Raw genomic sequence first — 27676 nt, 5'->3', positions numbered from 1 at the left:
TCTGGATTTTGAACTCTTTTGTTGACTACGAGGACTACTCCATTTTTCTAAAGGGTTCTTGACCACTTTAATAGATAAAATGGTTATCTGAACTATATTTTCCCATTCCCTTCAATTTTAGTTCACTGATTCCTAAGATATCGATGTTCATTCTTGCCATCTCCTGCTTGACCACATATAATTTACCTTGATTCGTGGACCTAACATTCCAGATTCCTATGCAAAATTGTTCTTTACAGAATTAGACTTCACTTTTACCACCAGACACATCCACAGCTGAGCATTGTTTCCACGTTGGCCCAGCCTCTTCTCCTTTCTCTCCTAGTAGCATACTGGACACCTACTGACCTTGAGGGCTTTTCTTCTGGTGTCATATCTTTTTGCCTTTTCATACTGTTCATTGGGTTCCTGAGGCAAGAATACTGAAGTGGTTTGCCATTCCCTTCTCCAATGGACCATGTTTTATCAGAACTCTCCATCATGACCTGTCTGTCTTACATGGCCCAGCATGGCATGGCTTATAGCTTCAAAACACAAGCTGGAATCAAGATTGCTGGGCGAAATATCAATAACCTCAGATATGCAGATGACACCACCCTTATGGCAGAAAGTGAAGAGAAACTAAAAAGCCTCTTGATGAAAGTGAAAGAGGAGAGTGAAAAAGTTGGCTTAAAGCTCAACATTCAAAAAATGAAGATCATGGCATCCGGTCCCATCACTTCATGGGAAATAGATGGGGAAACAGTGGAAACAGTGTCAGATTTTATTTTTTTGGGCTCCAAAATCACTGCAGATGGTGACTACAGCCATGAAATTAAAAGACGCTTACTCCTTGGAAGAAAAGTTATGACCAACCTAGACAGCATATTCAAAAGCAGAGACATTACTTTGCCAACAAAGGTCCATCTAGTCAAGGCTATGCTTTTTTCCAGTGGTCATGTATGGATATGAGAGTTGGACTGTGAAGAAAGCTGAGCACCAAAGAATTGATGCTTTTGAACTGTGGTGTTGGAGAAGACTCTTGAGAGTCCCTTGGACTGCAAGCAGATCCAACCAGTCCATTCTGAAGGAGATCAGCCCTGGGATTTCTTTGGAAGGAATGATGCTAAAGCTGAAACTCCAGTACTTTGGCCGCCTCATGAAAAGAGTTGACTCACTGGAAAAGACTCTGATGCTGGTAGGGATTGGGGGCAGGAAGAAAAGGGGACGACCGAGGATGAGATGGCTGGATGGCATCACTGACTCGATGAAGGCGAATCTGAGTGAACTCTGGGAGTTGGTGATGGACAGGGAGGCCTGGCCTGCTGCGATTCATGGGGTCACAGAGTCGGACATGACTGAGCAACTGAACTGAACTGAGTTACACAAGGCTAGGGTCCATGTGATTATTTTGGTTAGCTTTCTGTGATGGTGGTTTTCATTCTGGAGTTTGTGAGGTTGTAGGAGAAGCTACAATGAGACAGTAGGAGTTACATAATCAAGATCAAATGCCATACCCTCCAGGTGGGAAACCCACAAACTGGAGAACAATAATAAGACCAAAGAAGTTCCCCTACTCTTTTGAAGTTTCTAGGCTCCACATCAGCTTTCCCAAACTGAGGATCCAGCAAAGGGACTGGGAATTCCCAGTTAATCTGACCTTGAAGGACAACGATATTTGATTACAGAACTTCCACAGGTCTGGGGGAAACAGAGACTCTTACAGGGCACAAAAAACCCTTGTGTGCACCAGGATGCAGGGGAAAGAAGCCGTGACCCCACAGGAGACTAAACAAGACCTGCCTGTGAGTGTTTGAGGGTCTCCTGTGGAGTCATGGGTTGGCAGTGTCCTGCTACAGGGACAAGGGCACTAACAGCCACAATCCTGGGAGGTGAGTGTTGACGTAAGCCCTTTTGGAGGTCACCAAGTAGCCCTACCATAGCAGTTGTAGACTCCAGGACTGGGTACTCTCAGGCCATACAACTAAGAGGGAGGGAGCACAGCCACACCCATCAACAGACAGTTCTCTCCTTATGATAATTTATGCTTTAGAAAAACACATGCAATACAACAAATAGGTATTAAGTAGTTTTCAATAGTTGCTATCTGGGGTAAAAATGATGTAGGAAGTTAGAAGGAAGGAAGGAAGAAGAATTAGACAGTAGAAAGGCCTTGTCTACAGAGGAAAAATAGGGTGAAACTAAAAAATATTTGCAATGATGGCTGAAGACTCTCCATATTTGTCAAAAGATATACACCCACTGATTCAAAAAGGATGTTGTTATTGTTCAGTTGCTAAGTCATGTCTGACTTTTTGCGACCCCATGGACTGGTCCCCACAAGGCTCCTCTGTCCTTGGGATTCTACAGACAAGAATACTGGAGTGTATTGCCATTTCCTTCTCCAGGGGATCTTCCTGACCCAGGGATTGAACACACATCTCCTGTAGCTCCTGCATTGGCCGGCAGATTCTTTACCTCTAAGTCACCTGGGAAGCCCGTAATACCTAGACCAACCACTAAAATACTATAGAAAGAGGTATACTTAAAAACAGTACAGATAAAATGCAATTTCATAAAATGTTCAATAAAACATAAGAAAACAATAACAAACAAAGACTAAAATGAGAGAGATAAAACAGTAAACAAAAATAAATGACACACTTAAGTCCTAACTTATTAATAAGGCCACTAGATAATGGACTAAATAATGCAATCCAAATACTTAGGATGATTAAAAAATATGGCCCATCTATATCCTGTTTTAATGCTGATCTCACATCACATATAAAGATATAGGTATCTTGGAAGAGTGGAAGAAGATATACTGTACAAACATTGATCCAAGGAAAGCAGGAATGGATATGTTAATATCAGATAAAGTAGACTTCAGAGCAAAGAAAATTACTAGGTACAGAGAGGTACATTGAAAAGTAAAAGTGTTAATCACTCAGTCATGTCTGATTTTTTGGGACCCCATGGACTGTAGCCCACCAGGCTCCTCTTTTCCAGGCAAGAATACTTGAGTGGTTGGCCATTCCCTTCTCCAGGGCATTTTCCCAACCCAGGGATCGAATCCAGGTTCCTTCATTGCAGGCAGGTTCTTTACCATCTGAGCATCTAGGTATACACAAGAGGTACATTGTTGTTATTCAGTCTCTCAGTCATGTCTGACTCTTTGCAACCCCATGGACTGCAGCATGCCAGACTTCCCTGTACTTCACCCTCTCCCAGAGCTTGCTCAAACTCACGTCCATTGAGTCGGTGATGCCATCCAACTGTCTCATCCTGTTGTCCTCTTCTTCTCTGCCTTGAATTTTTCCTAGCATCAGGTTTTTTTCCAATGAGTCAGTGCTTTGCATCAGGTGGCCAAACTGTTGGGGCTTCAGCTTCACAATCGATCCTTCCAGAGAATACTCAGGTTTGATATCATTTACAATTGACTGGTTTGATCTCCTTGCAATTCAAGGGACTCTCAAGAGTCTTCTTCAATGTCACAGTTCAAAAGCATCAATCTTTCATTGCTCAGCCTGTTTTATGGTCCAATTTTCACATCCATACATGACTACTGGAAAAGCCATAGCTTTGACTAAAATGGACCATTGTCAGCAAAGTAATGCCTCTGCTGTTTAATACAGTGTCTAAATTTGTCATAGCTTTTCTTCCAAGGAACAAGCGCCTTTTAATCTCATGACTGCAGTAAAAATCTGCGGTGATTGTGGAGCCCAAGAAAATAAAATCTGTCACTGTTTCCACTGTTTCTCCGTCTATTTGCCATGAGGTAATGAGACTAGATGCCATGATCTTAGATTTTTATTTTTTTGTTTTTTTTTTAATATTAATTTATTTATTTTAACTGGAGGCTAATGACTTTACAATATTATAGTGATTTTTGACATACATTGATATGAATCACCCATGGGTATACATGTGTTCCCCATCCTGAATCCCCCTAGCACCTCCATCCCCATCCCATCCCTTAGGGTCATTCTAGTGCATCAGCCCTGAGCACCCTGTCTCATGCATTGAACCTGGACTGGTGATCTGTTTCACATATGATAATATGCATGTTTCAATGCTATTCTCTCAAATCATCCCACCATCACCTTCTCCCACAGAGTCCAAAAGACTGTTATTTGCATCTGTGTCTCTTTTGCTGTCTCGCATATAGGGTCATTGTTACCATCTTTCTGAATTCCATTTATATGTGTTAGTATACTGTATTGATGGTTTTCTTTCAGACTTACTTCAGTCTGTATAATAGGCTCCAGTTTCATCCACCTCATTAGAACTGATTCAAATGCATTCTTTTTAATGACTGAGTAATATTCCTTTGTGTTTATATACAAAGCTTTTCTTATCCATTCATCTGCCAATGGACATCTAGAAAGCTTCGATGTCCTGACTATTGTAAACAGTACTGCAATGAACATTAGGGTACACACGTCTCTTTCTTTTTTTTTTAAATTTTAATATCTTTAATTCTTACATGCGTTCCCAAACATGAACCCCCCTCTCACCTCCCTCCCCATAACATCTCTCTGGGTCATCCCCATGCACCAGCCCCAAGCATGCTGCATCCTGCGTCAGACATAGACTGGCGATTCAATTCTTACATGATAGTATACATGTTAGAATGTCATTCTCCCAAATCATCCCACCCTCTCCCTCTCCCTCTGAGTCCAAAAGTCCGTTATACACATCTGTGTCTCTTTCCCTGTCTTGCAGACAGGGTCGTCATTGCCATCTTCCTAAATTCCATATATATGTGTTAGTATACTGTATTGGTGTTTTTCTTTCTGGCTTACTTCACTCTGTATAATCGGCACCAGTTTCATCCATCTCATCAGAACTGATTCAAATGAATTCTTTTTTACGGCTGAGTAATACTCCATTGTGTATATGTACCACAGCTTTCTTATCCATTCATCTGCTGATGGACATCTAGGTTGTTTCCATGTCCTGGCTATTATAAACAGTGCTGCGATGAACATTGGAGTACATGTGTCTCTTTCAATTCTCGTTTCCTCGGTGTGTATGCCCAGCATTGGGATTACTGTGTCGTATGACAGTTCTATTTCCAGTTTTTTAAGGAATCTCCACACTGTTCTCCGTAGTGGCTGTACTAGTTTGCATTCCCACCAACAGTGTAAGAGGGTTCCCTTTCTCCACACCCTCTCCAGCATTTATTATTTGTAGACTTTTTGAAAGCAGCCATTCTGACTGGCCTGAAATGGTACCTCACTGTGGTTTTGATTTACATTTCTCTGATAATGAGTGATGTTGAGCTTTTTTTTTTTTTTTTCATGTGTTTGTTAGCCATCTGTTTATCTTCTTTGGAGAAATGTTTGTTTAGTTCTTTGGCCCATTTTTTGATTGGGTTGTTTATTTTTCTGGAATTGAGCTGCATGACATGCCTGTATATTTTTGAGATTAATTCTTTGTCAGTTGCTTTGTTTGCTATTATTTTCTCCCATTCTGAACGCTGTCTTTTCACCTTGCTTATAGTTCCCTTCATTGTGCAAAAGCTTTTAAGTTTAATTAGGTCCCGTTTGTTTATTTTTGCCTTTATTTCCATTACTTGGGGAGATGGATCATAGAGGATCCTGCTGTGATTTATGTCAGAGAGTGTTTTGCCTATGTTTGCTAGGAGTTTTATAGTTTCTGGTCTTACATTTAGATCTTTAATCCAATTGGAGTTTATTTTTGTGTATGGTGTTAGAAAGTGTTCTAGTTTCATTCTTTTACAAGTGGTTGACCAGTTTTCCCAGCACTACTTGTTAAAGAGATTGTCTTTTCTCCATTGTATATTCTTGCCTCCTTTGTCAAAGATAAGGTGTCCATAGGTGGTGGATTTATCTCTGGGCTTTCTGGCTTTTTGTTTGTTTGTTTTTTTTAATTGATCTATATTTCTGTCTTTGTGCCAGTATGAACTGTCTTGATGACTGTACCTTTGTAGTATACCCTGAAGTCAGGCAGCTTGATTCCTTCACGTCCATTCTTCTTTCTCAAGATTGCTTTGGCTATTCAAGGTTTTTTGTATTTCCATACAAATTGTGAAATTATTTGTTCTGGGTCTCTGAAAAATACCATTGGTAGTTTGATAGGGATTGCATTGAATCTATAGATTGCTTTGAGTAGTATACTCATTTTCACTATATTGATTATTCCAATACATGAACATGGTCTATTTCTCCATTTATTTGCATCCTCTTTAATTTCTTTCATCAGTATTTGTAGTTTTCTATATTAGGGCTTTTGTTTCTGTAGGTAGATTTATTCCTGAGTATTTTATACTTTTCATTGCAATGGTGCGTGGAATTGTTTCCTTAATTTCTCTTCCTGTTTTCTCACTGTTAGTATATAGAAATGCAAGGAATTTATGTGTGTTAATTTTATATCCTACAACTTTACTGTATTCATTGAGTAGCTCTAGTAATTTTCTGGTGGAGTCTGTAGGGTTTTCTATGTAGAGGATCCTGTCATCTGCAAACAGTGAGAGTTTTACTTCTTGTTTTCCAATCTGGATTCCTTTTATTTCTTTTTATTCTCTGATTGCTCTGGCTAAAACTTGCAAAACTATGTTGAGTAGTAGTGCTGAGCGTGGGCACCCTTGTCTTGTTCCTGACTTTAGGGGAAACGTTTTCAGTTTTTCACTATTGAGGATAATGTTTGCTGTGGGTTTGCCATATATAGCTTTTATTAAATTGAGGTATGTTCCTTTTATTCCTGCTTTCTGGAGGGTTTTTTATCAAAAATGAATGTTGAGATTTATTAAAGGTTTTTTCTGCATCTATTGAGATAATGGTTTTTATATTTCAATTTTTTAATGTGGTGTATTACATTGATTGATTTGCATATATTAAAGAATCCTTGCATCCCTGGGATAAAGTCCATTTGGACATGATGTATGATCTTTTAATATGTTGTCGGATTCTGTTTGCTAGACTTTTGTTAAGGATTTTTGCACCTATTTTGCACCTATTTTTGCACCAATATCAGTGATATTGGCCTGTAGTTTTCTTTTTTTGTGGCATCTTTGTCAGGTTTTGGTATTAGGGTGATGGTGGCTTCATAGAATGAGTTTGGAAGTTTACCTTCCTCTGGAAATTTCTGGAAGAGTTTGAGTGGGATAGGTGTTAGGTCTTCTCTAAATTTTTGGTAGAATTCAGCTGTGAAGCCGTCTGGACCTGGGCTTTTGTTTGCTGGAAGATTTCTGATTACAGTTTTGATTTCTGTGCTTTTGATGGGTCTGATAATATTTTCTATTTCTTCCTGGTTCAGTTTTGGAAAGTTGTACTTTTCTAAAAATTTCTCTATTTCTTCTAAGTTGTCCATTTTATTGGCATATAGTTGCTGATCGTAGTCTCTTATGATCCTTTGCATTTCTGTGTTTGTTGTGATTTCTCCATTTTCATTTCTAATTTTGTTGACTTGATTCTTCTCCCTTTGTTGCTTGATGAGTCTGGCTAATGGCTTGGGAAGAAACTTATCTTCTCAAAGAACCAGCTTTTAGCTTTGTTGATTTTTGCTATGGTCTCTTTTATTTCTTTTGCATTTATTTCTGCCCTAATTTTTGTGATTTCTTTCTTTCTACTAACCCTGAGGTTCTTTTTTTTAAATATAAATTTATTTATTTTAATTGGAGGTTAATTACTTTACAATATTGTATTGGTTTTGCCATACATCAACATGAATCTGCCACAGGTATACACGTGTTCCCCATCCTGAACCCCCCTCCCTCCTCCCTTCCTGTACCATCCCTCTGGGTCGTCTCAGTGCACCAGCCCCAAGCATCCAGTATCATAGGTTCTTCATTTCTTCCTTTTCTAGTTGATTTAGGTGTGGTGGTTTTGGTGGTTTAGTCACTAAGTTGTGTCCGACTCTTGCGACCCCATGGACTGTAGCCCGCTAGGCTCCTCTGTCCATGGGATTTTCCAGGCAAGAGTACTGGAGTGGATTGTCATTTCCTTCTCCAGGGGATCTTCCCAACCCAAGAATCGAACCCAGGTCTCCTGCATTGCAGGCAGATTCTTTACCGACTGAGCTGTGAGTTAGGTTATTTATTTGACTTTTTTCTTGTTTCTTGAGTTAAGCCTGTATTCCTATGATCCTTCCCCTTAGCACTGCTTTTACAGTGTCCTGTAAGTTTTGGGTTGTGTTTTCATTTTCATTCATTTCTATGCACATTTTGATTTCTTTTTTTGATTTCTTCTGTGATTTGTTATTCAGAGGTGTATTGTTCAGCCTCCATATGTTTGTATTTTTACTACTTTTTTTTCCCCTGTAGTTGACATCTAATCTTACCACCCTGTGATCAGAAAAGAGGCTTGAAATTATTTCAGTTTTCTTGAATTTACCAAGGCTAGATTTATGGCCCAGGATGTGGTCTATCCTGGAGAAGGTTCCGTTTGCACTTGAGAAAAAGGTGAAATACATTGTTTTGGGGTTAAATATCCTATAGATATCAATTATGTCTAACTGGTCCATTGTATCATTTAAAGTTTGTGTTTCCTTGCTAATTTTCTGTTTAGTTGATCTATCCATACATGTGAATGGGTTATTAACATCTCCCACTATTACTGTGTTACCGTTAATTCCCCCTTTCATACTTGTTAGCATTTGCCTTACATATTGTGGTGCTCCTATGTTCGGTGCATATATATTTATAATTGCTATATCTTCCTCTTGGATTGATCCTTTGATCATTATGTAGTGTCCTTCTTTGTCTCTTTTTCACGGCCTTTATTTCAAAGTCTATTTTATCTGATATGAGTATTGCTACTCCTGCTTCCTTTTGATCTCCTTTTGTGTGAATTATCTTTTCCCAAACCTTCACTTTCATTCTGTTTCTGTACTTTATTTTGAGGTGGGTCTCTTGTAGACAGCATATATAGGGGTCTTGTTTTTGTATCCATTCAGCCAGTCTGTCTTTTGGTTGGGGCATTGAACCCATTTACATTTAAGGTAATTATTGATAAGTATGATCCCATTGCCATTTACTTTGTTATTTTGGGTTCAAGTTTATACACCTTTTCTGTATTTCCTGTCTAGAGAGGATCCTTTAGCATTTATTGGAGAGCTGGTTTGGTGGTGCTGGATTCTCTCAGCTTTTGCTTGTCTGTAAAGCTTTTGATTTCTCCTTCATATTAGAATGAGATCCTTGCTGGGTACAGTAATCTGGGTTGTAGGTTTTTCTCTTTCATCACTTTTAATATGTCCTGCTATTCCCTTCTATCCTGAAGAGTTTCTATTGAAAGATCTGCTGTTATCCTAATGGGAATCCCCTGGTGTGTTATTTGTTGCCTTTCGCTTGCTGCTTTTAATATTTGTTTGATATTTGTTAATTTGATTAATCTGTGTCTTGGGGTGTTTTGCCTTGTGTTTATCCTGTTTGAGATTCTCTGGGTTTCTTGGACTTGGGTGGCTATTTCCTTCCCCATTTTATGCAATTTTCCCACTATCATCAACTCAAGTATTTTTTCATGGCCTTTCTTTTTGTCTTCTTCTTCTGGGACTCCTATGATTCAAATGTTGGGACGTTTGACACTGTCCCAGAGATCTCTGAAGTTGTCCTCATTTCTTTTAATTCTTTTCCTTTTTTCCTCTCTGCTTCATTCATTTCCACCATTCTATCTTCCACCTCACTTATCCTATCTTCTGCCTCAGTTATTCTACTGTTTGTTCCCTCCAGAGTGTTTTTTATCTCAGTTATTGCATATTCATTATTGATTGACTCTTTTTTTCTTCTTCCAAGTCCTTGTTAAACATTTCTTGCATCTTCTCAATCCTTGTCTCTAGACTATTTATCTGTAACACCATTTTGTTTTCAAGATTTTGGATCATTTTTACTATCATTATTTTAAATTCTTTTTCAGATAGACTCCCTATCTCCTCTTATTTTGTTTGGTTTGGTGGATATTTACCATGTTCCTTTACCTGATGGATATTTCTGTCCCTTTTCATCTATTTAGATTGATGTGTTTTGGGGTGGGCTTTCTGTATGCTGGAAGTTTGTGGTTCCTCTTTATTGTGGAGGTTCCTCCCTGTGGGTGGGGTTGGACATGTGGCTTGTCAAGGTTTCCTGGTTAGGGAAGCTTGTATTGGTGTTCTGGTGGGTGGAGATGGATGTCTTCTCTCTGGAGTGCAATGAAGTGTCCAGTAGTGAGTTTTGAGGTGTCTTTGGGTTTGGTGTGACTTTGAGCAGCCTGTGCATTAATGCTCAGGTTTATGTTCCTTCATTGCTGGACAATTAGCATGGTATGTCTTGCTCTGGAACTTGCTGGCTCTTGGGTGGAGCTTTGTTTCAGTGTTGGTATGGAGGCTTTTGGATGAGCTCTTGTTAATTAATGTTCCCTGGAGTCAAGAGCTTTCTGGTGTTCTCAAGTTTTGGATTTAAGCCTCCTGCCTCTGGTTTTCAGTCTTATTCTTACAGTAGCCTCAAGACTTCTCCATCCATATCACACCGATGATAAAGCATCTAGGTTAATTGAGAAAAGATTCTCCACAATGAGGGACACCCAGAGAGGTTCGCTGTGTTACATGGAGAAGAGAAGAGGGAGGAGTGAGATAGAGGTGACCAGGAGGAGAAGAGAGGGCGCCAAAAGGGGAGAGAGCAATCTAGCCAGTAATCAATTCCCTATGTGCTCTCCGCTGCCTGGGGCACCCAGAGAGGTTCACAAAGTTACATAGAGACAAGAAGAGGAAGGAAGGTGTAAGAGATGACCAAGAGGAGAAGATGGGGAGTCAAAAGGAGAGAGACAGATCTACCAGTAATCAGTTCCCTAAGTGTTCTCCACAGCCCAGAATACCGAGATTGACAGTGTTGGGTAGAGAAGAGAAGGTGGAGGGAAGAGATGGAGGTGACCTTCATCTAGCTGCAAGGTTCATCCTAACAGCTTTGAGCCATCTGGGCAGATAAGAACTTGACATTCCCTCTTCTTATATCATGTATATCAGAGGTCCCTAAGTGCCAGATGCCAAGCCTGCACAGAGCTCACAGATGTGTCTTGTTCAAACCCAATCAGGCACAATAGTAACCGTCTGCACAAGCTGTCTCTCAACAGAAGGTCCTGATAAGGTGCAGACGAAGTGCTGCCAGACCGGAAGAACTCAGGAGGGGCCCGATCTTATGTTGAGTTTTAAGCCAGCTTTTTCACTTTCCTTTTTCACCTTCATCCAGAGATCTTTAGTTCCTCTTCTCTTTCTGCCATAAGGGGGTGTCATCTGCATATCTGAAGTTATTGATATTTCTCCCAGCAATCTCAATTCCAGCTGATGTTTCATCCAACCCAGCATTTCACTTGATGTACTCTGGATATAAGTTAAATAAGTGGGGTGACAATATACAGCCTTGACATACTCCTCTCCTAATCTGGAAGCACTCCACTGTTCCATATCTGGTTCTAACTGTTGCTCCTTCTCCTGCCTACGGTTTTCTCAGGAGGCAAGTAAGATGTTCTGGTATTCCCATTGCTTGAACAATTTTCCACAGTTTGTTGTGATTCACACAGTCAAAGGCTTTAGTATAGTCAATGAAGCAAAAGTAGATACTTTTTCTGGAATTCTCTTGCTTTCTATGATCCAATGGATGTTGGCAATTTGGTCTTGGTTCCTCTGCCTTTTCTAAATCCAGCTTGAACATCTGGAAGTTCTTGGTTCATGTACTGTTGAAGCCTCACTTGGAGAATTTTGCACATTACTTTGCTAGCATGTGAAGAGGTACATTAGATAATGACAAAAGTGTCTATCTGCCAGGAAGACCTAGCAGTCCTAAATGGGTATACACAATCAATAGAACTGTAAAATGTGTGAGACAAATCTGTTAGAACCAAACGAGGAGAGAGACAAAGCCACAGTTATAGCTGAAGCCTTTAACATACGTCTCTCACTTGACAGAACTAGACAGAAAATCAGCAAGGGTATAGAGCTCTTACAACATCATCAATGACAGAATCTAATTAACGTTTATAGAACACTCCACTCAACAACAGGATATGCATACTTTTCAAGTGTTCATGGAACATATACCAATACAGATAGATGATATTCTGGGATATAAAAAAAAATAATAACAAATTTAAAGAATGGAAATACAGAGTGTTTTCTCTGACATTAATAAATTCAAAATAGAAATCAGAAAAAAAGTACCAAGGAAATCTATAAATATTTGAATTATATAAAAACACTTCTAAAATAATGCATGTTGTAAAGACGAAGTCTCAAGGGAACTAAAAATACATGGAACTGAGTGAAAATGAAAATGAAACATATCAAAATGTGTGGGATCCCACAAAAGCAGTGGTGAGAGGGAAATTTGAGCTCCAAATACTTACATTGCTGCTTGCTGCTTAAGTCGCTTCAGTTGTGTCCGACTCTATGAGACCCCATAGATGGCACCCCTCCAGGCTCCCCCATCCCTGGGATTCTCCAGGCAAGAACACTGGAGTGGGTTGCCATTTCCTTCTCCAGTGCATGAAAGTGAAAAGCGAAAGTGAATGTGAAGTTGCTCAGTCGTGTCTGACTCTTCATGACCCCATGGACTGCAGCCCACCAGGCTCCTCCATCCATGGGATTTTCCAGGCAAGAATACTGGAGTGGGGTCCCATCACCTTCTCTGAATTAGAACAGAGGAAATACTTCTAATTAACAATCTTAACTCCTGCCTCAAGTAACTAGAAAAGAAGAGCAAAACAAACATATGGCAGACAGAATATAGGAAATAATACAAATAAGAACAGATATCAACGATTCAAAACAGGAAGAAAACAATAGGGAAATCAATTAAACAGAAAGCTGATCATTTGAAAAATATGTAAAATTGAAAAACCTCTAGCAAAACTAACAAACAGAAAAGAGAGAAGGCACAAATTATGAACATCAGGAATGAAACAGAAGCTATCACTATTAAACCCACAGACTTCAAAAGAGTAACAAGGGAATACTCTGAACAACTCTAGTTGTGTAAATTAAACAAGTTACATGAAATGGACAAATTCTCAAAAAAAAAAACACTACCACAACTCATCCAGTATAGAATAGATAACTTGAATAACCCTGAAACTATTAAGAAAATTAAATTTTTTTAAATTTAATTTTAAAACTCCCCAAACGAGAACTTCCATGCCCATTTGCTTTCACTGGAGAATTCTACCAAATGGTTAAACAGAATTAACCTCAACTCTTAACAGTCTCTCCAGAAAGCAGAATTGGAAAGAACACTTTTCTATTTATTTTATGTCTTAATTTTATGTCTTTTACATCTTAATTTTATGTTTTAATGTCCTGATACCAATTTCAGGTAAAGAGAGTACAAAGAAATTACAAACAGGTAAAGAGAGTACAAAGAAATTACAAACTAAAATCTTTCATGGTTATAGATGTAAAAATCATCATCAAAGTATTAACAAACAGAATTCAACTATATATAAAAAGAATTGACCACATGACCAAAAGAGATTTATTCTAGAGATGCAAGGCTAGTTTGTTATTCAAAAATCAATCAATGCTACATATCATATTAAAAGGCTAAGGAAGAAAAATATCATGATTATGTCCAGAAATACAGATAAAACACTTGACAAAATTCAGCACATATTTATGATGAAATCTCTTAAAAAAATATGAGCAGAGGTGGGAGTACTTTCTCAACTTGATAAAATACATCTGTGAATAGCCTTTGGCTAGCTAATATTACACTTCTAAAAAAATGAATGCTGTCCCACTTAGATCATGAGCAAAGCAAGGATGTCCACTCTCAGCACTGCTAGTCAATATAGCTCTAGAGGTTAGACAAGAAAGTAAATAAAAGACATACAAGATGAAAAGAGAAGTAAAACTGTTCTTGTTTTCAGATAACATGATTTGTCATGTAGGAAATCCTGATAAGTCAAAAACAAAACAAACAAACTCCTATGTCAAATAAGTGAGTCAACAAGATTGCAGAATTAAGCATGAAATTCCTAAGTGTGACTAAGATTTAACAAAAAAAAATGTATAGCACTTTTTGCTGAAAACTATAAAATGCTAATAAAAGAAATCAAAGGAGATCTGAATAGAAGGACACTGTATCCAAGGTTTAGAAGATGAGTTAATATAATAAAGACACCAATCCTCCCAAATCAATATACAAATTTAACAAAATTCCCATCAAAATCCTAGAAAGATTTTTGGTAGATATAGACAAAATTATTCTAAAATTTATATGGCAAGGCAAAAGAACTAGAATAGCCAAAAGAATCTTGAGATATAAAAATAAAGTGGTAGAAATCACACTTCCTGATTTCAAAACGTATTACATAGCTACAATGATTAAAACTGGGTGATATCAGCAAAGGGACAGACATATAGATAATTGGAACAAAATTGAGAAGCCAGAAATTGACCCATAGAAGTATAGCCAAGTGATTTTTGACAGGTGAAAAAGTAATCCAACAAAGGAAGGACAGTCTTTACAAAAAATGGTGCTGAAGCCATTGCATTTCCATAAGCAGGATAGAGCACTGCTAAGGGGTAACTGTAGTACCATCAAAGGCTGTAATAATACAGCTGTCCCTCCACTAAAGGATGGGCCAGGCTCCCCGCCCCCCAACCCCAAGAAAATGACTTTAGAAATAGCAGTAAATAACTCTGCTTCCCTCTCATAACAGGGAGTCAGCCCTTCTGCTCCTTAGTTGGTGTCTGCAGTCCTTGGCATTTCTTGCCACAGTGGACAATAGAAAAAGGCTCCAAATACCTTGGACTATGGCTTCCCTGGGCCTCATACCCAAAGGATAAAAAGAGGATAAAGTTGCCATTTTGCTGGTGACAGTCCTCTTCCCCAAGGAGAGAAAATACCATGGTGCTTTGAGGAAGCCTTTGCGCCTTTGATTTTCCAAATCCAGGCAGGACTTTAACTGTGACCCCACCAGGTGAAAACCTTTGGTTTATTTTTATTTAATCTGGTATTGCAGTGTATTCTGCCCAACAATTTGGGGTTGTCTATAAGCAATATTGGACATGTATGGAAGACATGGATGGGGGAGGGAGGATTAGATAAAAGGCACTCACCCAAGCAGGGAAATGTATACTGTTGATTTATACAAAGTGTCAATGAGAGAGACCTCTCACCCCTGATTTCTCACCCCTGATTTTAGTACTAATTGCTAGTATCTTAACTGAATAGATTACAAATTAGGAAGGCTTGAACCAGCGCTATAAAATGCCATTATTCTTATGCTAATGATTATTATAATCTTAGTGAAGTGAAGTCCGCTCAGTCGTGTCAGACTCTTTGCGACTCCATGGACTATAGCCCACCAGGCTCCTCCATCCATGGGATTCTCCAGGCAAGAGTACTGGAGTGGGTTGCCATTTTCTTCTCCAGGGGATCGCCCCGACCCAGGAATCGAACCCAGGTCTCCCGGATTGTAGGCAGACACTTTACCGTCTGAGCCACCAGGGAGTAAGTGGTATTAAACCTTGCTGCTCATGCTAGTACATGTGCACACATGCATACAAATACATTATGAATACATTGTACCCACTGTAGGCTCTTTATAACAAAGTTTAAACCACTATAGTAAAGGAGACAGCCATAACAGAAGAGATGGGCAGTGTGGGCAGGGAGAGGTACTATTTGTTGAGTGCCCACCATGTGCCATATACTCTGCTTGGGGACTTTTCCTGTCTTAGCTCATTTAACCCTTACCATGCAACCTGTGGAACATAAGTGCTATTATTATTCCTGTTTTACCTATGAGGAGACCAGGGTTAAGAGAAGTGAAATGAGATAATCAGATTATGTCACTCTCCTGCTGCTTAAAGTTCTATAACAATTGCCCCTTCTCCGGAAGATAAATGTACTGACTCCTTATCTCAGTCTCCAGGCTGTATTCTGGCAACTTCCCTACTTTCATCTCAGACACCTTCTTCCCCTATACACACACCTCTTGCAGTAGATGTCCCAGACACACTGACCTTTTTTCAGTTCCTCTAATGTGTCATATCCTTTTCAGTTCCAGGGCCATTGCTAATAGTATTCTCTCTGCCTGAAATGCTCTACTCAGTGTCTGTCTGCTACCCACCAGCTACCTGCTACATATTCTCCAGGTCTTAGCTTAGATGTCACATTCTCAAGTTCTCAAGGGAGCTTCCCCTGACTGCCGCGTTGACTACGGTGCCCCTCAGGATTTGTTGGAACCCTTTGGTGTGTCCTTCCATTCCAATCTGCATCTCATCCATATTATTCATCACTTTGTTTTACACGTGTTCAGGGTCTATTTTCCTCATTAGAGGAAGCTTCTTCTCCACAGACTGTCCTGTTCTCTGCTCTATCTCTAGCAGCTAGTACAGTGGCTGGCATGTGATAGACGTTGCATAAGTATTTGTCGAATGAATGTATCATTAAGCCCTCTATAATTGGTACAGAATCAGTGCACAATGTATACAATTAAACTATAGATATAGTTGTTATTCATTTTGTCTAAGGGCAAATAGCTAGTCAGAGGCAGAATTAGGAATTATTCTCTATCTGAATCTAAAGCCAATGTTCCTTTCATAATATGGTTCTGCACAAATGGGTTCTAGGCCCAGCACTGCCACAGACCGGCTGTATGAATCAGAGTGAGGCACTGTATCACTCTGAATCTCAGTTATCCCTTTTGTAAACTGAGGTAGGGATAAGTGAAATATAGACTGCTCTATATATCATCTCAGTTCAGTTCAGTCGCTCAGTCATGTCCGACACTTTGCGACCCAATGGACTACAGCACGCCAGGCTTCCCTGTCCATCACCAGCTCCTGGAGTTTGCTCAAACATGTTTCTCGAGTCGGTGATGACATCCAACCATCTCATCTTCTGTGGTCCCCTTTTCCTCCTGCCTTCAATCTTTCCCAGCATCAGGGGCTTTTCCATGAGTCAATTCTTTGTATCAGGTGGCCAAAAATTGGTAGCTTCAGCTTCTGTTCTTCCAATGAACATTTAAGATTGATTTCCTTTAGGATTGACTGGTTTGATCTCCTTGAAGCCCAAGGGACTCTCAAGAGTCTTCTCCAATATTACAATTCAAAAGCATCGATTCTTTGGCATTCAGCTTTTTTTATGGACCAACTCTCGCATTCATACGTGACTACTAGAAAAAACTATAGCTTTGACTAGACAGACCTTTGTTGACAAAGTAATGTCTCTGCATTTTAATATGCAGTCTAGGTTTGTCATAGCTTTTCTTCCAAGGGTCAAGCACCTTTTAATCTCATGGCTGCAGTCACCATCTGCAGTGATTTTGGAACCTAAGAAAATAAAGTCTGTCACTGTTTCCATTATTTCCCAATCTATTGCCATGAAGTGTTGGGACCAGATGCCATGATCTTTATGTTTTGAATGTTGAATTTTAAGCCAGCTTTCTCATACTCCTCTTTCACTTTCATCAAGAGACTCTTTAGTTCCTCTTTGCTTTCTGACAAAAGGATGGAGTCATCTACATATCTGAAGTTATTGATATTTCTCCCAGCAATCTTGATTCCAGCTTGTGCTTCCTCAGTCTGGCATTTTGCATGATGTACTCTGCATATAACTTAAATAAGCAGAGTGACAATATACAGCCTTGACGTACTCCTTTCCCAATTTGGAAGCAGTCCATTGCTGCATATCTGGCTCTAACTGTTGCTTCTTGACCTGCATACAGGTTTCTCAGGAGGCAAGAAAGGTGGTCTGGTATTTCCATCTCTTAAAGAATATTTCAGTTTGTTGTGATCCACATAGCCAAAGGCTTTAGCGTAGTCAATGCAGCAAAAGTAAATTGTTTTTCTCCAGAATTCTTTTGCATTTTCTATGATCCAATGGATATTGGCTATTTGATCTCTGGTTCCTCTGCCATTTATAAATCTGGCTTGTACATCTGGAAATACTCGGTTCACGTACTGTTGAAGCCTTGCTTGGAGAATTTTGAGCATTACTTTGCTAGTACGTGAAATGATTGCAATTGTGCGGTAGTCTGAACATTCTTTGGCATTGCCTTTCTCTGGGGTTGGAATGAAAACTGACCTTTTCCAGTCCCGTGGAAACTGCTGAGTTTTCCAAATTTGCTGGCATATTGAGTGTAGCACTTTCTCAGCATCCTCTTTTAGGATTTGAAATAGCTCAGCTGGAATTCCGTCACCTCCACTGCCTTCGTTCATAGTGATGCTTCCTAAGGCCCACACTCCAGGAATCTGGCTCTAGGTAAGTGATCACACCATCGTGGTTATCTGGGTCATTAAAATATGTTTTGTATAGTTTTCTCTGTGCTCTTGCCACCTTTTCTTAATTTCTTCTGCTTCTGTTAGGGCCATACCATTTCTGTCCTTTATTATGCCCATCTTTGCATAAAATGTTCCCTTGGTATCTCTAATTTTCTAGAAGATATCTCTAGTCTTTTCCATTCTGTTGTTTTCCTCTATTTCTTTGCACTGATCTCTGAGGAAGGCTTTCTTATCTCTCCTTGCTATTTTTTGGAACTCTGCATTCAGATGGATATATCTTTCTTTTTCTCCTTTGCCTTTTGCTTCTCTTCTCTCTCTCTCTCTCTGTCTCTCCCTCTTTTTTTTTTTTAAATTTGTAGGGCCTTCTCAGACAACCTTTTTGCATTTCTCTTTCTTGGGGATGGTTTTGACCACAGCCTTCTGTAAAGTGTTATGAACCTCCATCCATAGTTCTTCAGGCACTCTGTCTATCAAATTTTATCCCTGGAATCTATGTGTCACTTCCACTGTATAATCATAAGGGATTTGATTTAGGTCATTCCTGAATGGTGTAGTTGTTTTCCCTACTTTCTTCAATTTAATTCTGAATTTTGCAATAAGGAATTCATGATCTGACTCACAGTCAGCACCCAGCCTTGTTTTTGCTGACTGTACAGAGTTTCTCCATCTTTGGATGCAAAGAACGTAATCAATCCAATTTGAGTGTTGACCATCTGGTGATGTCCATTTGTGGAGTTGTCTCTTATATTGTTGGAAGAGAGAGTTTGCTATGACCAGGGCATTCTCTTGTCCAAACTCTGTTAGCCTCTATCCTGCTTCATTTTGTACTCCAAGGCCAAGCTGCCTTTAATTGAGTCTCTCCTGCAGAGGCATGGATCAGCAGTGGCCACCATGGGGACAGGGGCTCTGGCTGCAGCAAACCTAGAAGGTGCTGCATGTGGCATAACTCTTCTTGAAGAAGGTTGCCTTTAGCCCTATCATAGATCCACCAAGCAGATGGCCCACAAACTGGAAAACAATTGTATCAAAGAAGTTCTCAAACTGTTGCAAAAGTTGTAGGGCCCACAACAGATTCCCCAACCTGGATTTCCGTCAAAGGGACTGAGACTCTAGGGAGCCCTGAGTAATCTAGAGGAAGAGAATAGAAGTCTAGATGTGAGAGGCTCCAAACAGTGGATTAATTGACCAGTAAAAACCATTATCATCCCTCTGTAAGGTAGTTGAGCAGATATCCCAAGAACATTCAATATGTTTATTATGCCCTTTAGCCTGGTAATTCCCATCAGGCCATGTGGAGTAGTGGGTGGCATTAGAGAGCCCTGAGTTCAAATGCCAACATCCCATTTACTAGCTCTCTTGTCTTGGGCAACTTACCATCCTGAACCCCCAATTTCCTTTTTTTACAATTGGGATAATAATGCCCATCCTTTTAAGCTTTCCTAAGGTAAAAGCAATGTAATAACTTGAAAAGAAATTTTTGAATATTGAAAGAAAAAAAATCCCCTATCATCAGCTATCCACCTAACATAATTCTTTCTGTGGTTCTGTGCCATTGAGAGTCACTTTTTGAGGCAGGAGCCACAGGCGGTGTTAATAAAGGAGAGAGAATGAAGACAGAAACAGGCTGAGGTCAGAGGCCAGGGTGTGGATTAAGAATAACCATGGGATGGATGAACTGAGGAAGATGAGAAAGCCAGCTAAAGAGGTAGAATAAAGGAGATACCTAATGTGAGTAATAGATAACGGTTAGACAGAACTTGAGGACCAGAAAGTAGAGAGCAAGTTGGAGGACAATAGTGTGCACTAGAGTGGCTTCCTTCCAAAATTTTAAGGCTCTTTCACTTAGGCAGGCTTCAGTGGTCCCAAAGAACCTTGAAACTGTACTCTTGCCAATTTTTTTTGAGTCACATGCATGTGTATTTTGAAAATGCATCTTAGTGTATATACCTTTTTACTTTTTACTGAGTATCTTCAAAATTTTCTGTGTCACAAGTCTTCATAATGATTCCTTTTAGTATCTGCCAAACAGTCCAATTTCACTTGTAGCCCAGAAAACATACCCATGTGAATTAACTTTTTGCTTCCTTAACTTATTTCCTTAGAATAAAGTGGGATTACTGAGCACGATGGTATGCATCTGTGAATTAACAACCAGAAATGGGCTTAATTTTTCTAAGGAAAGAAATGAACTGCAATTCTTCCCATCCCCTGCCTCTTCTGGAACTGATGAGGAGACCCTATAGAGTTTTGTGCTCCAATATGAGAGCCATTATTCCCATGTGACTGTTAAAACTTAATTTTAAAATTAAACAAAATTCAAAATTCAATTTGTCACTTGCATTAGCCATATTTAGAATGCTCAGTAACTACATGAAACAGAAGACATTAAGAAGACATGGCAAGAATACACAGGCAAATGATACAGAAAATATCTTAATGACCCAGATAACTATGATGGTGTGATCACTTACCTAGAGCCAGACAACTTGGAGTGCGAAGTCCAGTGGGCCTGAGGAAGCATTACTACAGAAAAAGTAAGTGGAAGTTATGGAATTCCAGCTGAGCTATTTCAAATCCTAAAAGATGATGCTGAGAAAGTGCTGCACTCAGTATGCCAGCAAATTTGCAAAACTCAGCAGTGGCCACAGGACTGGAAAAGGTCAGTTTTCATTCCAATCCCAAAGAAAGGCAATCCCAAAGAATGTTCAAACGAATGCACAATTGCGCTCATTTCACATGCTAGCAAGGCAATGTTCAAAATCCTTCAAGCCAGGTTTCAACAGTACATCAACAAAGAACTTCCAGATGTATAAGCTGAATTTAGAAAAGGCAGAGGAACCAGAGATCAACTTACCAACATCTGATGGGCCATAGAAAAAGCAGGGTAATTCCAGAAAATAACATCTACATTTGCTTCATTGACTATGCTAAAATCTTTGACCATGTAGATCACAAGAAACTGGAAAATCCTTAAAAGGATGGGAATACTAGGCCACCTTACCTGCCTCCTGAGAAACCTGTGTGAGAAGAGACAACAGTTAGAACTGGACATGGAACAATGGACTGGTTCCAGATTGGGAAAGGAGTAGGTCAAGGCTGTATGTTGTCACCCTGCTTATTTAACTCACATGCAGAGTATGTCATGGGAGATGCCAGACTGAATGAAGCTCAAGCTGGAGTCAAGATTTCCAGGAGAAATGCCAATAACCTCAGATGTGCAGATGACACCACCCTAATGGCAGAAAGCAAAGAAGAACTAAAGAGCCTCTTGCTGAAAGTGAAAGAGGAAAATGAAAATGCTGGCTAAAAACCCAACATTCATAAAACTAAGATCATGGCATCTGCCACTTTATAGCATATAGAAGGGAGAGAAGTGGAAGCAGTGGCAGGTTTCATTTACTTGGGCTCCAAAATCACTGTGGATGGTGACTGGAGCCATGAAATTAAATGACACTTGCCTTTTAGAAGGAAAGCTATGACAAACCTAGTCATATTAAAAAGTAGAGACATTACTTTGCCAACAAATATCCATATAGTCAAAGCTATGGTTTTCCAGTAGTCATGTATGGATGAGAGATTTGGAATATAAAGAAGGCTGAGCACTGAAGAATTGATGCTTTTGAACTGTGGTGTTGGAGAAGACTCTTGAGCATTCCTTAAGGAGATTAAACCAGTCAATCCTAAAGGAAATCAACCTTGAATATTCATTGCAAGGACTGATGGTGAAGCTGAAGCTCCAATACTGTGGCCACCTAATGCAATTTTGCTCTTTGGAAAAGACCCTGATGCTGGTAAAGATTGAAGACAGGAGGAGAAGGGGACAAGAGAGGATGAGATGGTTGGATGGCATCACTGATTCAATAGACATGAGTTTGAGCAATCTCCAGGAAATAGTGAAGAAGATGGAAACCTGGCATCCTGCAATCCTTGGGGTCATAAGGTGTCAGACATGGCCGAGGGACTGAACAATAACAAAGCTACATGTGCCTGGTGTCTACTATATTATAAAGCATAGGTAGAGAAGATTTCCTCCATTGTAGAAAATGTATTGGGTAGTGCTTACCTAGAGGGTTTTTTTTTTTTTTTCTGGATATGCGTTATGAGACTTTACTGTTCATTGGGACTGTTTAGCATTTCTGTCTCATGTCCACTAAATGCTAGTGGTACTCTCCCTTGAATCAATCTAACAGCTAAAACCTGACCCACAATTGCAAATGTTCCATCAAGGAACTCAGTTACCCACATTTGAGACTCACTGAGCTTTTATGTTAGAAGAATCCCCTCCCTTTGTGGGCATATCTTCAGGTTGCTTCTGCCTAAAGAGAAGGAAACTTAGAAAAATGACTGAACAAGATAGCCCTGGCTCAGGGCCTAACTTTGTACTCCATTCCCCCTTTCCTTCCTCCTCCTGCTGATCTGTTTCCTCCATTTGGGGGACTGCAGGAACAAGACCCTGCAGATGGAAAAGATCAAAACCCGTTTGAAGGCTGAGTTTGAGGCCCTTGAATCAGAGGAGAGGCACCTGAAGGAATACAAGCAGGAGATGGACCTCCTGCTACAGGAGAAGATGGCCCATGTGGAGGAACTCCGACTCATCCACGCTGATATCAATGTGGTATGTGGCTGGCTGCCTGAAGCCTATTTTTGGGCACTTTGCAGAGGAATAGGCTGTAGTGAGTGCTGTGACCTCTCCTCAAGATGTGTCTGTGGCCAACTTAGGGGAGTAGACATCAGGCTATGGTGAAATGGAAGAATCTAGGAGTTCTCAGATCCAGCCCTTGTTCTGTCACTGATTGACTATGTATAACTGGACAAGTTCCTTCTCTCTGGGCCTCATTTTCCCTTTCTGTGCCATGAGAGGGATTCAGCCACTTCTGAGGTCTTATTCAGCTCTGATGTGCTCTGATTCTGGGAGTTGAGAGCTAGCCTTGGGGAAAAGCAGAGCAGGCAGATGACTCTGGTGGTGGGGTTGGGTGGGGGGACTGAGCAGGCAGATGCCTCTGGGGTCTAACTTAAATTTAGGGCTCCAAAGCTTTCAACTATGCCAAACAAATCATCTTTGCCAGCCTATCAAGCTGGGGCTCCCTCATTTGAGTCTCTCTTTTGGAGACTCTTAGAATGTGGGGAATGAACTGCCTGCTAAGGTGATAGGTTTCCCACTTTTTAGAGTTATTAAAGCACAGTCTGGATGATCACCTGTCTGGGCAATGGTATTGGTGATTTCTTCACCAGGAGGGAGATTGGAGGTGCTGATCAGTAAGGCTCTTTCCAACCCTTAGAGCCTATGATAATGAGAAATAGTTTTGTTTTTAAATTACATTTGAAGGAGCTAGGTTTCCATACTTCAGAAACTCATTTATCTGGCAATATTTATTTCCTGATATTGCCAGGCCTAGGATCTTAAAGAAAATATGAATGCAATTTGAATAATAGTTACTTGGGATTTTCTGTGTCATGAGATCACAGGATATGAGAGTCTTATTAAGATTTGGTAGTTCTGCTACCAGCTAACCAAGGATAGAGAAAAAATGAGATATGAGTCACAAAGGGGCTGAAAATCTGGACCAGTGGGTCTCAAACTTGAACATGCCTCATAAGTCATCTAGAGGTCCTATTAAAACACAGATTGTTGGACCCCACCCAAGAATCTCTGTTTGCTTATATCTGGGGATGGTACCTGAGAACTTGCATTCCTAATGAGTTCCCAGCTGATGCTGCTTATCTGGTAACTGCATTTTGGGAAACACTGATCTAGAAGAAGGGCCACTGGCCTAGGAGACAGAAGCCCTGAGGCTTTTTCTAGACTTTGCTCCTAAGAAGCGTTTCTCTGAGGAAGTTCCTTCTCTCTGAGTCTCAGTTCTCTGACCTGTAAAATGGTGGTGGTGTGTGTAATGACCATTCCACCTTTAACGTTCTATATTTGAATAATAATTATCATTTTATTGAGCTTTTGGGGGCTTCCCTGGTGTCTCAGCAGTAAAGAATCTGCCTGCCAATGCAGGAGGTGTGGGTATGATCCCAGGGTCGGGAAGATCCTCTGGAGAAGGAAATGGCAACCTACTCCAGTATTTTTGCCTGGGAAATCCCATGGACAGAGGAGCTTGGTGGGCTACAGTCCATAGGGTAGCAAAGAGTTGGACACAGCATAGCAACTAAACACCAACAAACAAAACTGAGCCTTTACTCTGTGATAGCCCCTATACTGAGAGCTTATATTAATTCAGTCATTGAATCTTCACCAAAATTATATGAGGTAGGTACTATTATTATCACCATTACATAGATAAAGAAACTGAAGCTTGACAAGAGTCACAAAGAATATGTGGTGGGTTGAGGAGTTGATCATAGATTGGTCTGGCTCTGGAACCTGTGCTTTTAACCACTCAACTGTAGAGTCTCACTGAGAATCTTGGAGTTTTTTCTGTGTGCCTACCTCATTCTGTGTTCCAGATGGAAAACACTATCAAACAGTCTGAGAATGACCTAAACAAGCTGCTAGAGTCTACCCGGCGGCTACATGATGAGTATAAGCCACTGAAGGAACATGTGGATGCCCTGCGCATGACTCTGGGCCTGCAGAGGCTCCCTGACCTATGTGAAGAGGAGGAGAAGCTCTCCTTGGAGTAAGCTGCCTGCCTCCTGTCCCTGCAACACACACACACATGTGCGTGCACATGCACATATGTATATATACACACATAAAGCCTGTCATAGCCCCAGGCCAGTCAGTGGTTGACTTATTGCATTACCTTGAGTAAGTCTCTGTGTTGGGCTGTTAGATGATTAAACTAGAATTACTAGATGGCATTCAAAGTTCTTTGTGCAGTTTTGAGAATATAGGACTATGTCTATGACTTTATGTGTCTGTGTGTCTGTGACCCTTAAGATCTAGAAGTCAAGTCAAGGTCTACAAGAGGTGTCCAGAAACCTTTGAAAATACAGAAGGGTGAGCTTTCCTGGCCTCCAGGGACTAGCTTAGAATTTTATCTTAAGATTCAGAGTTAAGAATTAGGCTTACTTTAAAGAGACATACAGTTCAGTTCAGTAGAAGGAAGCAAACTTCCTTAAGGTAGAGCAGGTTGCCTGTGGAAGTGATGAGCTTCTTATTCCTACAGGTATGTCATCAGAGGCCTGAGGACACTTAATAGGAATGCTGCAGAGGAACTTGGGGTGGAGGGTAGGCAAATGCCCTTTGAGAACTTAGATAGCCCTGTGATTTCTTGATTTTCCTGAGTCTGTCAGAGCCAGGGAGCAGGAAGATTACCTTTCCCAACAGACAGTGGGCCTAGTATGCATGGAGAAGAACCTTGTGCTGGAGAGGGTGCAGGAACTTTTTACAGTGAGCCACAGCCCAACCCTCTTTATTCTGTAGCATGGAGTCCTTAAGAAGGGTAAGATTATCCTTGCTTTCAGAATGATCCAGCTAGTGTTTCTTTTCTCCAAAGTTACTTTGAGAAACAGAAAGCAGAGTGGCAGACAGAGCCTCAGGAGCCCCCGATCCCTGAATCCTTGGCCGCTGCAGCCGCTGCCGCCCAACAACTCCAAGTGGCTAGGAAGCAGGACACTCGACAGACAGCCACCTTCAGGCAGCAGCCCCCACCTATGAAGGTGAGTGAGCTGTGTGTTGACTGTGGAGGAAGCAAGGTATCCTCAAGCAGCCCCACAGAAGGTTGGGTCTGGGGCTTTGGTCTTATTTGGGGTCTTCCTAAAACAGCTTTTGTTTGGGACACAGAAGAAAGGGTCGTGTGTGCTAGAGGAGACCCACTGGTCTTGCCTTCCCAGAAGAGTTAGAATGCAGGAATGTCAGTGGGCTCTGCTAAAGTATAACTTTTAAAAAGCTAGAAACATGACTCATAAAATATGTATTGAGTGTATATCATTAACAAGGGAACAAGCAGCATTAAAAATCTGGTTCCAGAAGCACTAGAGGAACAGATAATTATATAGTCAGGAAAGGAAAGGAATGCTGAAATAAGTTTGCAGTGTTAAATCCAGAAATGGTTAGTGTCCTATAGAGCAATAAAACTGTAATCTTTATGATTACCTTTTCTTTGGAACACACATAATTTGCATCTATACTTGGCAAAAACCATTTGTGCCTTGTTAACATTAAGTCACAGAATCTGGACCTTGAACAATAGTAAATAGTCAAATAGTATGATATGTAATGGAACAGTATTTATACTCAATGGAACAGAATAGAGAGCCCAGAAGTAAACCCTCATACCTACGTTCAATGTCTTCAACAAGGAAGAAAGACTACACAATGGAGAAAAGACAGTCTCTTCAGCAAGTGGTGCTGGAAAAGCTGGACAGCTACATGTAAAAGAATGAAATTAGAATACTCCCTCACACCACACACAAAAGTAAACTCAAAATGGCTTAAAGACTTAGATATAAGTCATGATACCATACAACTCCTAGATGAGAAGATAGGCAAAAAATTCTCTGACATAAGTCATACCATTGTTTTCTTAGGTCAGTCTCCCAAGGCAATAGAAGTAAAAGCAAAAATAAACAAATGGGACCTAATCAAACTTATAAGCTTTTGCACCACAAAGGAAAACATAAACAAAAAATGAAAAGCCAAAATGTGAACTAGAAGGAAATATCTGCAAATGATGGGACAAAGGCTTAATACTCAAAATATACAAATAGCTCATACAATCAATAACAAAACAAGCAATCCCATCAAAAAACAGAAGACTTCAATAGACATTTCTCCAAAGAAAATATACCAATAGGCACATAGGCCAATAGACACATGAAAAGATGCTCAACATCACTAATTATTAGAGAAATGCAAATAAAAACTACAATGAGGCATCACCACACACTGGCCAGAATGCCATCATTAAAAATTCTACAAGAGTTCTGCTGACCACTGCCAAGGACAGACCTTCTAATCATCTGTTGCAATCCAAGGAGGCCTGTCCACATGGCAGGCAATACCGAGGTTCCACTTAGTCAGATATCTCCACTGTGTTCTTGCACACTGGCTTTTGGAACTCAAGTAAAGGCCCTTTCATTTCGGGTGAAATTCCTCTTGGTAGATTGGACATGGGCTGGTCTTTGGAGAGAGATCAAGCCCTGAGCTTTGGGAGTGGGAGCACTGACTCCAAGACCCTAAACTACCAGAGAACTAACACGAGGGAGTATCAAATAGTGAGAACTCACACAAAGAAAACCACTTGAATACAAGACCAAGAATCACTCCACCAGCAGTAGCACCCTGTGCAGGATGCCTCATCTAAATAACAAAATAAAAATACAAACCAAATCAGCAGCAAACAGGATTACCACCTCACTCAGCCTTGTCCATCACAGGAAAAAAATACAAACAAAAATTCAGCACCAATATCACCCTATATGAAGCTTACACAAACCACTGGACCAAACTTAGGAGGACAGAAACAAAAAGGAAGAAAGAATTCAATCTCAAAGCCTGGGAAAAAGAGACCTCAAACACAATAAGTTA

At 40.2% G+C, this 27676-nt stretch overlaps 1 protein-coding gene across 3 annotated transcripts in view; it reads left to right on the top strand.

Annotated features, from left to right (window-relative positions):
• ZC4H2 (zinc finger C4H2-type containing) overlaps positions 1 to 27676 on the top strand; it is a 77351-nt gene that overhangs the window by 28514 nt on the left and 21161 nt on the right. Inside the window, exons 2-5 of one of the 3 annotated variants that reach the window (XM_070291550.1) lie at positions 18072 to 18178; positions 22642 to 22813; positions 24649 to 24821; positions 25644 to 25806. In XM_070291550.1, coding sequence (XP_070147651.1) covers positions 22658 to 22813; positions 24649 to 24821; positions 25644 to 25806 — 492 coding nt within the window. In that variant the 5' untranslated portion in view covers positions 18072 to 18178; positions 22642 to 22657. The remainder of the gene's footprint in view (positions 1 to 18071; positions 18179 to 22641; positions 22814 to 24648; positions 24822 to 25643; positions 25807 to 27676) is intronic. The other 2 variants (XM_070291549.1, XM_070291551.1) reach the window with 2 other exon arrangements.

This window comes from Ovis canadensis, chromosome X (assembly GCF_042477335.2).
Source record: "Ovis canadensis isolate MfBH-ARS-UI-01 breed Bighorn chromosome X, ARS-UI_OviCan_v2, whole genome shotgun sequence".
Lineage (NCBI taxonomy): Eukaryota > Metazoa > Chordata > Mammalia > Artiodactyla > Bovidae > Ovis > Ovis canadensis.
Note: the sequence above shows the minus strand (reverse complement) of the source record. Positions and strands in the feature narration are given on the sequence as shown.